Consider the following 14,973-nt stretch of genomic DNA (forward strand, 5'->3'; position numbering starts at 1 on the left):
AGTGTAACCCCTTGGGTGCCCTCTGGCCTTACTGGGACTTGTGGTGGTTTCACCAAATGAATTGATACTGACTTGAAAGACGGGTAGATGAATGAATCCTTGTAGGTAGGGTCCTGTCAAGGTCTTGTAGCCTCCTCCGCCAGGACATGGACTTCCACCGTGTGGGTGATCCTTGCAGAATGACCAGATTGAAGAAATTTGATCTGGGCCTTCCCTTGAGGTTCTACACACAACACACCTTAAAGGGGTACCACAGTGGAATTTTTTTTTTAAATCAACTGGTGCCAGAAAGTTAAATAGATTTGTAAATTACTTCTATTTAAAAATCTTAATCCTACCAGTACTTTTTAGGGGCTATATACTACAGAGGAAATGCTTATCTTTTTAGATTTCTTTGATGTCATGACCACAGTGCTCTCTACTGACCTCTGCTGTCCATTTTAAGAACTGTCCAGAACAGGAGAAAATCCTCATAGCAAACATATGCTGCTCCGGACAGTACCTAAAATAAATAACAGAGGTCAGCAGAGAGCACTATGGTCATGATATCAGAGTAATCTAAAAAGATAAGCATTTCCTCTGTAGTATATAGCCCCTAAAAAGTACTGGAAGGATTAAGATTTTTAAATAGAAATAATTTACAAATCTGTCACACTGTGACTCAGGAACAACTAGACTGGAGCAACTCCTCCCCCCCACTACACTGTATTGTGAAGAATTTAGGGGTTCCCATTGGCAGACAGGGTCACATGGGGTTTACACAGCTCCTCTTTTAAGGGTACAGTAACATATTTAACATACAACTGAATGACAGCAAAAAAATAATTATAAAAATATATTAATTTCTCAATAGAGTGCAAATCATAATCAATATAATCAAAAGTCTTCCAGTGGGCCCAACACCTGAGCTGCAATGCTGCCCAAAGCAGTCTGAAGCCACAGGACGCCATTGGTGCTGGGACACCACAGTTCTATTTAGTATTTGCATTTGTAGCAACTCTTGAGAAGTGCCCGCACAGGTATTCCCACATATTCGGGCCAATAGCTGGAAGAATTTGCTGGTATTTCACTGCGTGAGCTTAAACAGATCATCTTAACAAAGGCGTGAGCTTAAAGGGGTACTCCGGCGTTAAACATCTTATCCCCTGTCAAAAGGATAAGGGATAAGATGTTAGATCGTGGGGATCCTGCAGCTGGGGACCCCTGCAATCTCTCCTGCAGCTACCCCGTTTTTCAGCTGCACATCGCTCTGTGGCTAATGACGGGCGGTGCAGGGGACGCAGTATCGTGACTTCATGGTCACGCCCCCTCCCATAGACTTGCATTAAGGGGGCGGAGCGTGAAAAATGGGCATGCTGCACGAGACATCGCAGGGTTCCCCAGCGGCAGGATCCCTGTGATCAAACATCTTATCCCCTATTCTTATGATAGGGAATAAGATGTTTAGCGCCGGAGTACCCCTTTAATATGGATACATTTCTGCTCAGAAGTCCCAACTGTTTTCCCCTGTTTACTATGTGTAACACACATGCAACATTTGTCTGTCTATTGCAAATGACATCCTTTTTCCAGGTTCGCCATTGAAGTCAATAAAACATCAGATGCGCTGGCTTAAAATGATTGATATCATGATAGTATTTTTATCGACTGTTATTCCATTAATTATAGTGTAAAAATAAATGAAAATCTATCCTCATGCGTCTTCACATGAATTAACATTGGCTTCAGGTTTTTTTTTTGGCCTTTAGTTCCACAGTGAACATTAAATTATTTGAAGAGGCTCATACTCCATCAATATCTCACCCCAACCTCACATACATATGAATGTTTGGCTTGGCCAGTCACTGCCAGACAGCTGTGTCGGTGACTTCCTTAAAATAAAAGGGTTGGGCTGTTGAATTCCAAAATGCCAATTTCTTTTCTCCCCCTACATAACATGTCCATAGAGAATTAGATGTCGCCATTCATATAAGATGGTCAGCCATGTAGACTAATGTGTATTTGGGTATTTACTTTATATCTTAAAGACGTTTTCAAGGAATAGAAAAACACAGCTAATTTCTTTCAAAAATAGCTCCACGTCTGTCTCCAGGTTGGGTGTGGTTTTACAACTTGGCTCCACTAACTTCAATGGAACTGAAATATAAAAAATGTTGGAGAGGCTCCTGTTAGACTAGCAAACTGTGGACCCGAGCTACCCAAATGGCACCTACACCCACGGTGCCGAACAATAGGCAGATTAAAAGAAGAAATTGGGGCTCAGGGTCATGAATATTGAACCAAATAGTATTTATTAATGTTTAAAAAATAATATATTAATCAGCATTATGTGCTGTGACTCACAGGGCCCTTGTGATTCAACAGGGACACAAGATAGCAATATAAAATAAAAATACATATGAAATATATAATGGCAAAAAAGGCTAATAAAATAGGGCTAGTAAAATAAAATAATAAAATGTGGCCACACACTTTAATAAATGCAACCTGGATAAAATACTGTGCAGTATATTGTGCTTTTTGTCCTGTTTTAGACTGCTCACTCTTATCATGCGACTCAATTCAGTAAGCCAGTAATGTGTAATGACCAGGTATGGTGACAAGTCTATGATTACCTGAATCGGGAGTGTGGAAAGATGCAAAGTCTCTGTGCAATGTTATTAGTTGTACTGCAATATTAGGTAACAGTTGTGCAGGTAGATGGATGGTACCTTGAGATGCGTGTCAGTTGTAGTCCACGTTTCGGCAGTGTGCTCCTGTTGTGTGGACTGCAGCGCTTCTCCTGGATGCAGCAGTAGCAGATCCCAGCGGCGTCCTTGTGTTTGAGGTGGCGGGTGTTGTCACGGGTTGATTGGCAGGACTAATGATGCCGGTAAGATGGACAAATATGTTTGAGACTTGTGCTATATCTCAATATTGTACGTAGTAGTGGTCACTGGGGTAATAAGTAGCTGGACACGTTTCAGGACCTCCTTAGGTCCTTTCTTCAGCAGCTAGGTTTAGTGTGTTTGGGGGTCATTCTCTAAGATATATACACCTTAAACCCCTCCTCTTTGAGGAAATGTCACATCCAGTTTGAATTAGTTTTTAGAGCAACAAAATGTCAATATAGAAATAAAGATTAAAAAAGATAAAAAAATTATTTAAATCTTTGTTTCTATGCTGACATTGACAAAAAAAATGGGAGTGAAAGAAGAGCTACAATATATCTATATATATATGATTACATGGTCACACGCAAATAAGGATGCTTTAAAATTATGTAGTGTATCCCAAGATATACAGAATAATTATGCAAATTGATGACAATAAAGGCATATAAATATAAATACGTATTACAAAAAATATAGACTAATGACACTAATGTAAATGTAAGGCCCTAACTATATATTCTGAGTTGGTGCGTGAAGGGGGAGGTCCCAATGAAGGACCCATCGGAGTGCTGGGAAAACAGCCTAATGCCGTTGATTCGTCCATAGGGACCACCCCCTAGTCTAAGAAACCGAATACTTCCAACTCGCTGTTTAGTCCTCTAGATGCCAGAGAGCCGAATTCAAATATCTTCCTAGATTCGGCTCTGGACATCTTGCTTATGTAGTTGCCCCCTTGCCAATCCTGTTGAACCAACTGGATTGCTCTGTATCTGAGGTAATTAGGGTTTCCCTTGATGGAATTGCTTGAAATGTGCAGATAATGGGTGTTTTTCCTTTTGTTTTTTGATGTTATATCTGTGCTCTAAAATACGAGTTTTGAGGGCTCGTGAGGTTCGGCCTACATATTGTTTATTGCAAGGGCACTGAATTAAATAAATGACCCCTCTACTTGCACAGTTCAATAACTCGTTGATTTTATTTGCAAAATTATTTACAGTGGATTTGACTTCCAGGGTTCTCTTGTCAAAGTGAGTGGCTTTGCAATTGGGACACTGTCCAGATCTGAAAAAACCTTTGTAGGTTTGATGTTGGGGTTAGATGTGCGGATTTGATTCCCAAATTTGGGGCCCTGGTATAAATTATGGAAGGTTTCTCTGGAAGAAATTCACTCAGTGTTCTGTCCTCACAGAGCAATGGCCAGTATTTTTTTTAATGATGGCTTCTATTTTATGGTGTTGAGTATTAAAGGGAATGATGAGTTTTGAGTATTCTTTATCTGTTGGTGTTGGTGTATTCAATTATTTTGGGATAAAGAATGTAGATCTATCAAGGTTGCGTGCAGACCCACCAAAGGTTACTCCTTTGCTATGAATTGGTTTGTAAGAGCAATTGCCTCAATTTCAAATTGAGCATTGTTGGTGCAGTTCCGCTTAAGTCTGTGGAATTGGCTAGTAGAAACGTTTACTAGCCATTGCGGGAGATGGCAGCTTGTGGGGAGAATAAATCAGTTTTTGGCAACAGGTTTATGATACGTGCTGCATATGAGTTTGTCTGTGTTGGCAGTAATCAATAAATCTAGAAACTCAACCGATGTTGAGCTTACAATAGGGGAAAATTTTAAATTGAGATTATTGTCGTTAATGGATGATATAAAATTGTCTAAGTTTGGTTTTGTTCCGTGCCAAATGAAAAAAATGTAATCGATGCAATGGTGCCATGACACCAGATAGCCACCCAGCTGGGGATTGATGGTGGTCTTTTCCCAATTGGCTATAAACAAATTGGCATAGCAGGGGTGAATCTGGTGCCATGGCACTGTTACATCGATGACATTTTTTTCATTTGGTGCGGAACAAAACCAAACTTAGACAATTGTATATCATCCATTAACGACAATAATCTCAATTTAAAATTTTCCCCTAATGTAAGCTCAACATCCATTGAATTTCTAGATTCTAGTGCTAGGGATTTCTGCTGACATCTCTGCTTGTCTCGGGAACTGCACAGAATAGAAGAGGTTTGCTATGGGGATTTGTTACTACTCTGGACAGTTCCAGAGACAGGTGTCATCAGAGAGCACTTAGACAGAAAAGAACAACTCCTTTTCACTTCAGCAGCTCATAAGTACTGAAAGGATTCATATTTTTTAATAGAAGTAACTTACAAATCTGTTTAACTTTCTGGAGCCAGTTGATATATATAAAAAAGTTTTTTTCCTGGATAACCTCTTTAATATTAAAGGGGTTATCCGTCATAAGGTGATTTTAGTATGTACCTTGCAGACAGTAATGGACATGCTTAGGAAGGATCTGCGCTTGTCTTGGGGCTAAATAACTATGTTGTGAGATTACCATAATACTGTGGCTAGCTGTTTGTGAATTGGTATTTCCTGTTTGACTTTTCTTATTTTGACTACAAATCCCACAATTCCATCTTCCTCCCTCCTACACATCAGCCACCCCACCTATTGGAACATAAATGAGCTGCATCCATTCAAAAGACCTATGGTTAAGGATGAGTGGTTTAAGGAGAGAGACATGAAAAGCATTAGGAATACGGAGAGAAGGAGGAAGAAGGAGTTTGTAGGAAACAGGGTTGATTTGGCATTTGATTTTAAAAGAGCCAAGATAACGTGGTCCCAGTTTATAACTGGGGACACGAAAGAGGACATACTTGGCGGAGAGCCACACTTTGTCTCCAGGAGAAAAGACAGGAGGAGTTCTTCTTTTTTTGTCGGCATGTTTCTTCATCTGGGATGAGGCCTGTATGAGAGAGTTTTGAGTCTCTTTCCAGATGGTGGAGAAGTCCCGAGTCACCTCGTCAACAGCGGGCAAACCAGAAGGCGTGGGAGTGGGGAGGGGGGGGGAAGAGGGTGACGGCCGTACACCACAAAAAATGGGGATTTAGCGGAAGACTCAGAGACTTTGAAATTGTACGAGAATTCGGCCCATGGTAGGAGATCGGCCCAGTCATCCTGGCGGGAGGAAACAAAATGTCGTAAATAGTCACCAAGAACCTGATTAACTCTTTCCACTTGCCCATTGGATTGGGGATGATAAGAAGACGAGACGTTTAATTTGATTTTAAGCTGATTACAGAGGGCCCTCCAGAATTTCGACACAAATTGAACGCCTCTATCCGAGACGATATGCGTAGGAAGGCCGTGAAGGCGAAAAATGTGCACAAAAAATTGTTTCGCCAACTGAGGCGCAGAAGGAAGACCTGGAAGAGGAATAAAATGTGCCATCTTGGAGAAACGATCAACGACCACCCAAACAACTGTGTTGCCATGGGATAAAGGTAAGTCTGTAATAAAGTCCATAGGCAGAGGATGGAGGAGACCGGCAGGCTTCTGGCGAGGAGTCTTGTCCCGGGCACAGACTGTACAAGCCCGAACAAAATCAGCAACATCTGCTTCCAGGGTAGGCCACCAATAAAAACGAGAGATGAGTTGGGCGGATTTTTTGATGCCAGCATGGCCGGCGAGGTGTGGGGAGTGTCCCCACCTGAGAATCCTGAGGCGCTGGCGTGGAGGGACGAAGGTCTTTCCTGGAGGAGTTTGTCTGATGGAAGCTGGAGAAGCGGAGATCAGACAGTCAGGAGGAATAATGTGTTGTGGGAAGGCTTCCATTTCAGAGGCATCCGAGGAACAAGAGAGAGCATCAGCCCTAATGTTCTTGTCAGCGGGGCGAAAATGAATCTCAAAGTTAAAACGGGCAAAGAACAACGACCACCTAGCCTGGCGAGGGTTCAGCCATTGGGAAGACTGAAGATAAGAGAGATTCTTGTGATCGGTGTATATAATAACTGGGTATTTGGACCCCTCCAGCAGATGCCTCCATTCCTCGAGAGCCAGTTTTATGGCCAGTAGTTCTCGATCACCAATGGAGTAGTTTTTCTCCGCCGGAGAGAAGGTCCTAGAAAAGAAGCCACAAGTAACAGCATGTCCGGAAAAATTTTTCTGTAGGAGTACAGCTCCAGCTCCCACCGAGGAGGCGTCTACCTCCAGAGAGAAGGGTTTAGATGGATCAGGTCTGGAGAGTACGGGAGCAGAAGAAAAGGCAGTTTTGAGACGGTTGAACGCCTCTTCCGCTTGAGGAGGCCAGGACTTAGGGTTGGCGTTTTTCTTGGTTAGGGCCACAATTGGGGCCACAATAGTGGAAAAATGTGGAATAAATGGTCTGTAGTAATTGGCAAACCCCAAGAAACGTTGGATAGCTCGGAGTCCGGAGGGGCGTGGCCAATCCAACATGGCTGATAGTTTGTCCGGGTCCATTTGGAGTCCCTGGCCAGAGACTTAGTATCCTAGGAAGGGAAGAGATTGACATTCAAAGAGACATTTTTCCATCTTGGCATATAATTGATTGTCCCGAAGTCTCTGAAGAACCATGCGGACGTGCCGGCGGTGTTCTTCTAGGTTGGAAGAAAAAATCAAAATATCGTCCAGGTAGACCACAACACAGGTATATAATAGATCACGAAAAATTTCATTTACAAAGTCCTGGAAGACGGCAGGGGCGTTGCAAAGCCCAAAAGGCATAACCAGATATTCAAAGTGTCCATCTCTGGTGTTAAATGCGGTCTTCCACTCGTCCCCTTCCCTGATGCGGATGAGATTATATGCACCTCTTAAATCCAATTTGGTAAAGATGTTGGCGCCACGTAGGCGGTCAAAGAGTTCCGAGATAAGAGGTAGGGGATAGCGGTTTTTTATAGTGATTTTATTAAGACCGCGGTAATCAATGCATGGTCGTAAGGAGCCGTCTTTTTTGGAGACAAAGAAGAATCCAGCTCCAGCAGGGGAGGAAGACTTGCGGATAAATCCTCTTTTTAAATTTTCTTGGATGTACTCCGTCATGGCTTGTGTTTCCGGAGCAGACAGAGGATAGATTCTGCCCCGGGGTGGAGAAGTACCAGGGAGGAGATCAATAGGACAGTCATAAGGCCTGTGAGGAGGCAAAGTCTCTGCTTGTTTTTTGCAAAAAACATCAGCATAGTCCAGATAGGCCTTGGGGAGACCTGGTATCGGAGGAGCCATAGGGTTTTGACTGACAGGACTGGGAGCAGACATAAGACACTTTTTGTGGCAGGTAGTAACCCAGTTCTTGATTTCCCCGGTGGTCCAATCGAGGGTAGGGGAATGGCGTTGAAGCCAAGGTAGTCCAAGAAGAATTTCAGAAGTGCAGTTAGAGAGGACCAGAAATTAAATCTTTTCATGATGGGGTCCAATGCACATTAAGAGGGGTTCCATTCGGTAGCGCACAGTACAGTCCAATCTTTCACCATTAACAGAGGCAATGTAGAGGGGCCTGGCGAGAGTGGTCACTGGGATGTTGAACCTGTTAACGAAAGAGGCCAAAATAAAATTTCCTGCAGAAGGCCACAGCTGAGAAGGAGAAGGTAGAAGAAGAAATCCGCACATGCACAGTAAGACGTGGAGGGCAGAGTTCACACCTAGAGCTGTCTCACCTTTGTGCGGAGTCGGAGTGCGTCTTTCCTGACGTGGAGGTCAGATAGGACAATCCTTCAAGAATTGTTCGGTACTGGCACAGTACAGGCATAGGTTCTCAATGCGGAGGCGTGTCCTCTCTTGAGGTGTCAGGCGAGATCGGTCTACTTGCATAGCCTCCACGGCGGAAGGCACAGGAACAGATTGCAGCGGACCAGAGAAGAGAGGAGCCGGGGAGAGAAACCGCCTCGTGCGAACAAAGTCCATATCCTGGCGGAGCTCCTGATGCCTTTCGGAAAAACGCATGTCAATGCGGGTGGCCAGATGAATAAGTTCATGCAGGTTAGCAGGGATTTCTCGTGCGGCCAGCACATCTTTGATGTTACTGGATAGGCCTTTTTTGAAGGTCGCGCAGAGGGCCTCGTTATTCCAGGACAATTCGGAGGCAAGAGTACGGAATTGGATGGCGTACTCGCCAACAGAAGAATTACCCTGGACCAGGTTCAGCAGGGCAGTCTCGGCAGAAGAGGCTCGGGCTCTTTCTCCGCGAAGAAAGAGTGTACAGAGGCAGTGACAGGATCATTGCGGTCCCAGAGCGGTGTGGCCCATGACAGGGCTTTCCCAGACAGAAGGCTGACCACGAAAGCCACCTTTGACCTTTCAGTTGGAAACTGGTCCGACATCATCTCCAGATGCAGGGAACATTGCGAGAGAAAACCACGGCAAAGTTTAGAGTCCCCATCAAACTTGTCCGGCAATGATAAACGGAGGCTGGATGCGGCCACTCGCTGCGGAGGAGATGCAGGAGCTGGCGGTGGAGATGGTTGCTGAAGCTGTGGTAGAAGCTGCTGTAGCATCACAGTCAGTTGAGACAGCTGGTGGCCTTGTTGCGCTATCTGTTGCGACTGCTGGGCGACCACCGTGGTAAGGTCAGCGACAACTGGCAGCGGGACCTCAGCGGGATCCATGACCGGATCTACTGTCAGGATTCGGCAGGCTGGAGGTGTCAGAGAGGGATTGGCGTGGACCGTGTCGGTGGACCGGTTCTAAGATGCTACTGGTTTTCACCAAAGCCCGCCGCAAAGCGGGATGGACTTGCAGCGGCGGTAGCAACCAGGTCGTATCCACCGGCAATGGCTCAACCTCTCTGACTGCTGAGATAGGCGCGGTACAAGGGATTAGACAAGAGCAGGGTCGGACGTAGCAGAAGGTCAGGGCAGGCAGCAAGGATCGTAGTCAGGGGCAACGGCAAGAGGTCTGGAACACAGGCTAGGAACACACAAGGAACGCTTTCACTGGCAACAAGATCCGGCAAGGAAGTGCAGGGGAAGTGAGGTAATATAGGGAAGTGCACAGGTGAACACACTAATTAAAAGCCATGTGTCAATCAGTGGCGCACCGGCCCTTTAAATCGTAAAGACCCTGCGCGCGCGCGAGTCTGGCAAGCGGGTCGGGATGCGCACCGCGAGCGGGCGCGTCCCGCATCGCAAATCGCATCCCGGCTGGGGACATTATCGCAGCGCACCCGGTCAGCGGGTCTGACCGGGGCGCTGCGAACAGGAGAACGCTGTGAGCGCTCCGGGGAGGAGCGGGGACCCGGAGCGCTCGGTATAACAGGGAGACTTTTAAAAATATCTTAATGTGGTTTCCCGGTACAGAACATGGTTCTGTACAGTCCTAAAGTCCCCTCAGGTTGAGTCCCTCAAGTCCACAGGGCTCTCCTGCAGGGTCCCCCTAAGTCATTATTTGGTATTCTGTTGTATATTAAGTATGTGCATCTATTACGGTGAATATAAGTAATATATGAAGGTTGTTAGGACGTTTACCCTGTATAGGACCTTCCTAAGGTCATGTGATCTGTCATGTGCTATGTGATCACATGATATACCCAGAGTTCCAGAGAGACAGGTAACCACAGGCAACCAGCTACCAATGGGGTTTATTCCAGCCCCCTGATATATAAGGGGCTGTAGTCTTCACATTCTCTCTCTTATCTCCTAGTCCTCATAGCAAGCACAAGTCCTGTAGAAGTCAAGTCCAGAATATCTAGGCCAAAGCCTATAAACCTGCAGCCACATCAAATCTGCGAGTACAAGACTACTATCCCTACCAAAGTCATAACAGTAGCATACAGTGGCCTGCATCATCATTATTATAGCAACTACAAGTCCAAGCAAGCCTGAGATGTTCCCTGTGTCCCGGTCACCTTTGTGGAAGTTGGCTAATTGTAAAAACTGTTATACTGCCTTCTTCAGTAAAGTTCCAGTTGCATCAAAACCCTGCTTTAAACTCTCATTTACTATATGCCCTTTTGGGTTGGTTGTCGGCGGTACCCTACACCAAACAACCACATACTGGCGTCACGAACTCTAGGGATTAACAACATCTTGCCTCAGGGGTTAAAACCATCTGGCCCCGCTACCTACACCTCTACACCTCGTGGTCCCGCCATAACACTGTGACTGACATGGAAAAGGACTTGGGAGTTTTAGTTAACAGTACATTTAGCTGTAGTGACTGTTACGCCTAGCGCTCCGGGTCCCCGCTCCTCCCCGGAGCGCTCACGGCGTCTTTCTCCCTGCAGCGCCCCGGTCAGTCCCGCTGACCGGGAGCGCTGCACTGTCATGGCCGTCGGGGATGCGATTCGCACAGCGGGACGCGCCCGCTCGCGAATCGCATCCCAGGTCACTTACCCGTCCCGGTCCCCTGCTGTCATGTGCTGGCGCGCGCGGCTCCGCTCTCTAGGGCGCGCGCGCGCCAGCTCTCTGAGACTTAAAGGGCCAGTGCACCAATGATTGGTGCCTGGCCCAATTAGCTTAATTGGCTTCCACCTGCTCCCTGGCTATATCTGATCTCCTCCCTTGCACTCCCTTGCCGGATCTTGTTGCCTTGTGCCAGTGAAAGCGTTTAGTGTGTCCAAAGCCTGTGTTACCTGAACTTCTGCTATCCATCCTGACTACGAACCTTGCCGCCTGCCCCCGACCTTCTGCTACGTCTGACCTTGCCTCTGCCTAGTCCTTCTGTCCCACGCCTTCTCAGCAGTCAGCGAGGTTGAGCCGTTGCTAGTGGATACGACCTGGTTGCTACTGCCGCAGCAAGACCATCCCGCTTTGCGGCGGGCTCTGGTGAAAACCAGTAGCCTCTTAGAACCGGTCCACTAGCACGGTCCACGCCAATCCCTCGCTGACACAGCGGATCCACAACCCGTAAGCCGAATCGTGACAGTGACCAGTGTCTGGCAGCTGCTGCCAAGGCAAATAAAGTCATAGGGTGCATCAATAGGGGCATAGATGTCCACGGCAGGGACATAATTCTACTGCTGCACAAATCACTAGTCAGACCACACATAGAATACTGTATACAGTACTGGGCACCAGTGTACAAGAAACATATAGTGGAGCTGGAGAGGGTTCAAAGACGGGCAACCAGGGTAATTCGGGGAATGGGAGGACTACAGTAACCAGAAAGATTATCAGAATTGGGGTTATTTAGTTTAGAAAAAAGAAGGCTTAGGGGAGACCTAATAACTATGTATAAATATATCAGAGGACAGTACAGAGATCTCTCCCATGATCTATTTATACCCAGGACTGTATCTATAACAAGGGGGCATCCTCTACGTCTAGAGGAAAGAAGGTTTCTACACCAGCACAGACGGGGGTTCTTTACTGTAAGAGCAGTGAGACTGTGGAATTCTCTGCCTGAGGAGGTGGTCATGGTGAACTCTGTAAAAGAATTTAAAAGGGGTCTGGTTGCATTTTTGGAGAATAATAACATCGCTGGTTATGTATACTAGATTTATAGGGACAGATCGTTGATCCAGGGATTTATTCTGATGCCATTTTTGGAGTCGGGAAGGAATTTTAACCTCTAGTATGAAGGTTTTTTGCCTTCCTCTGGATCAACTCAGTAGGGACTCATTATTGTTATAGGTAGAGCTTGATGGACTCTGGTCTTTTTTCAACCTTATGAACTATGTTACTGTGTTACTAAATGCCGGACATCTTAATGTGTCTTTTTTTATTTTTATTTTTATTTTTTAGAGTTTTGCTATGCACCAAGCTAGATGGTAAATAAAGGGAGCAGGATGAAAAGATGGCGCAGCCAAAGCTTGTACCACCTGGACCCGAAAGCTTCCAATATTTCACCAGGGAATCTCTTAAAGCCATTGAAAAACGTATTGCAGGGGAAAAGAACGCAAAGAATGGAAGGCAAGAAAGTGAACAATGGATTCCAAAACCAAATAGTGACTTGGAAGCTGGTAAAAAACTACCATTTATTTATGGGGACATCCCACCTGGAATGGTATCAGAACCCCTGGAGGATCTCGACCCATACTATGCTAACCAGAAAGTAAGTCCACCAAAGGGGATATGGTATATTTTGATGAGATGTTTAGATAAAACTCTCACCAGTGTATAGTGTATAGGAGTATACAAAAATTTTGTTGATGGATGGAGATAACCGCAACAGTGGCAATTGTCTAAAATATCTTGATTTGCTGAAACTTAAAGGGGTACTCCGCCACTAGACATCTTTTCCCCTATCCAAAGGATAGGGGATAAGATGTCTGATCACGAGGGGCCCGCCACTGGGGAGCCCCGTGATTTTGGCTGCGGCACACTAGACATCCGGTGCACGAAACGAACTTCGCTCTGTGCCGGATGATTGGCGATGCTGAGGCTTGTGACGTCACGGCCATGCCCCCTCAATGCAAGTCTATGGTAGGGGGGTGTGACGGCAGTCATGCCCCCTCCCATAGACTTGTATAGGCTGTCATGCCCCCTCCCATAGACGTCAAAAGCCTTCAGCCCTGCACCCGACATTCTAAACAAACACCAGGTGCAGCAGGAAGGTCACGGGGATCCCCAGCGACGGGATCCCGTGATCAGACATCTTATCCTCTATCCTTTAGATAGAGGATAAAATGTCTAGGGGCGGAGTATCCCTTTCAGGATTTTCCTTAAAAGAAAACTCCAGCAAAAATTTACTTATCCCCTATCCTGAGGATAGGGGATAAGTAGCTGATTGCAGGTGGTCCGACCACTGGGACCACCACAATCTCCTGAACGGGCCCCGGCTGTCAGTGTGTGTTGTCTACCAGTAGACAGCACGCAATCCATTCATTTCTATGGGAGTGCCGATGAGGCCCGAGTATTGTATTCAGCTTTCTTCGGTGCTCTCATACAAATTAATTGAGCACATGCTGTTTCCAGCAGGCACTCCTCACTGACAAATGGGGTCCGTTCCGGAGATCGTTGGAGGTCCCATCGGTCAGACCCCCTGTGATGAGCTACTTATCCCCTATCCAGTGGATAGGGAATGAGTAAATTTTTGCTGCGTCTCCTTTAACTTGAACTTAGGGTCACTAGTTGATCCCTGAAAAACAACCCTATAGTATTATCCGACTTTTTACAAACGTTACAGTTGGCACAATGCAGTCACACAGGTAATGTTCTCCTGGCATTTGCCAAACCAGGCTCATCCATCAGTTTCCTCTGTTCCAGTGAAGCATACTTTACACCACCCATCTGATGCTTGGCATTGTGCTCGTTGAAATAAGACTTGCATGCGGCTGTTTGGCCTTGAAAACATATAAGATCAATAAAAGAGATGAAGGAACAACAGCCAGACATGATAATATGGTCCATATATACATGTATAGAGATGTGAGTATTTATTTAGCGTACGTTTTTCCACTGCAAAATTTGCTACCCATTAAAGGACATCTGCATCCTAAATACACTTTTCCCCTATCCACAGCATAGGGGATAAATGTTTGATCCCGTGAGGGTCCGACCGCTGGGACCCCCCGCGATCTCCCGCATGAGACACCCGCTTTGCCGCACTGTGCTGCGGCTAATGCGCCTAGCATCTACCTCACAGAGGTCGACGGTACACCCCCTCCACGCCCCCTCCCCATACAGCTCTATTTTCCTATAGAACTACATGGAGGTGGCTTGTCGGCCGTGGCATCATGCTGCAGCCGGCACGCCTCCTGCACGGTAGTGCCGCTGCAGAGTGCCCAGTGCAGGAGATCTCGGGGGGTCCCAGCGTTCGGACCCCCCACGATCAAACACTTATCCCCCCTGTGGATAGGGGATAAGTGTATTTAGGCTGTAGATGTCCTTTAAAGTCAATGGGTAGCAAAATCACCAGCAGAAAATCTGCCGAAAAATCTGCATGTGTGAATGTACCCTTCGAATCTTTCTATGACTCCCCATTGTTACTGCTGCACATCTATAAATTGGAAAATTACTTCTTATTTTTTTCTGTTCTAGACCTTTATAGTATTGAATAGAGGGAAGGCAATCTCCCGCTTCAGTGCCACGTCTGCCTTGTACATTCTGACACCTTTCAACCCAATCCGTAAAGCAGCTATAAAGATTTTGGTTCACTCATATCCTTTTATACAGATGACTAGTGTTGGGTTAAGTGAAGGTAGAAATGCTTGTATTTTCCTCCTGTGTAAACTCTATTTTCCTATTCTGATATTTCTTGTATATCACAATTTAGGTTGCCACCTGGCCGGTATTTTATCGGCAAAGCCGGTATTTTAGCCACCCTGTCGATGTTTTTCCAACCAATCCTCCAACTCCAGGAATGTTTCACCATAACCTATACCAGTGTTTCCCAACCAGAGCGCCTCCA

General features: G+C 45.9%; 1 protein-coding gene across 5 annotated transcripts in view; it reads left to right on the top strand.

Annotated features, from left to right (window-relative positions):
• LOC130284490 (sodium channel protein type 2 subunit alpha-like) overlaps nt 1–14,973 on the top strand; it is a 232,654-nt gene that overhangs the window by 101,743 nt on the left and 115,938 nt on the right. For 3 of the 5 annotated variants that reach the window (XM_056534885.1, XM_056534888.1, XM_056534886.1), the window contains exons 2-3: nt 12,366–12,675; nt 14,604–14,721. The exons of 1 other annotated variant lie outside the window; for it this stretch is intronic. In XM_056534885.1, the coding sequence (XP_056390860.1) occupies nt 12,418–12,675; nt 14,604–14,721 (376 nt within the window). In that variant the 5' untranslated portion in view covers nt 12,366–12,417. Of the gene's footprint in view, nt 1–10,352; nt 10,550–12,365; nt 12,676–14,603; nt 14,722–14,973 lie in introns of those variants that run through there. One more of the 5 variants, XM_056534887.1, reaches the window with a different exon arrangement.

Source organism: Hyla sarda, chromosome 8 (genome assembly GCF_029499605.1).
Source record: "Hyla sarda isolate aHylSar1 chromosome 8, aHylSar1.hap1, whole genome shotgun sequence".
Taxonomy (NCBI): Eukaryota; Metazoa; Chordata; class Amphibia; order Anura; family Hylidae; genus Hyla; species Hyla sarda.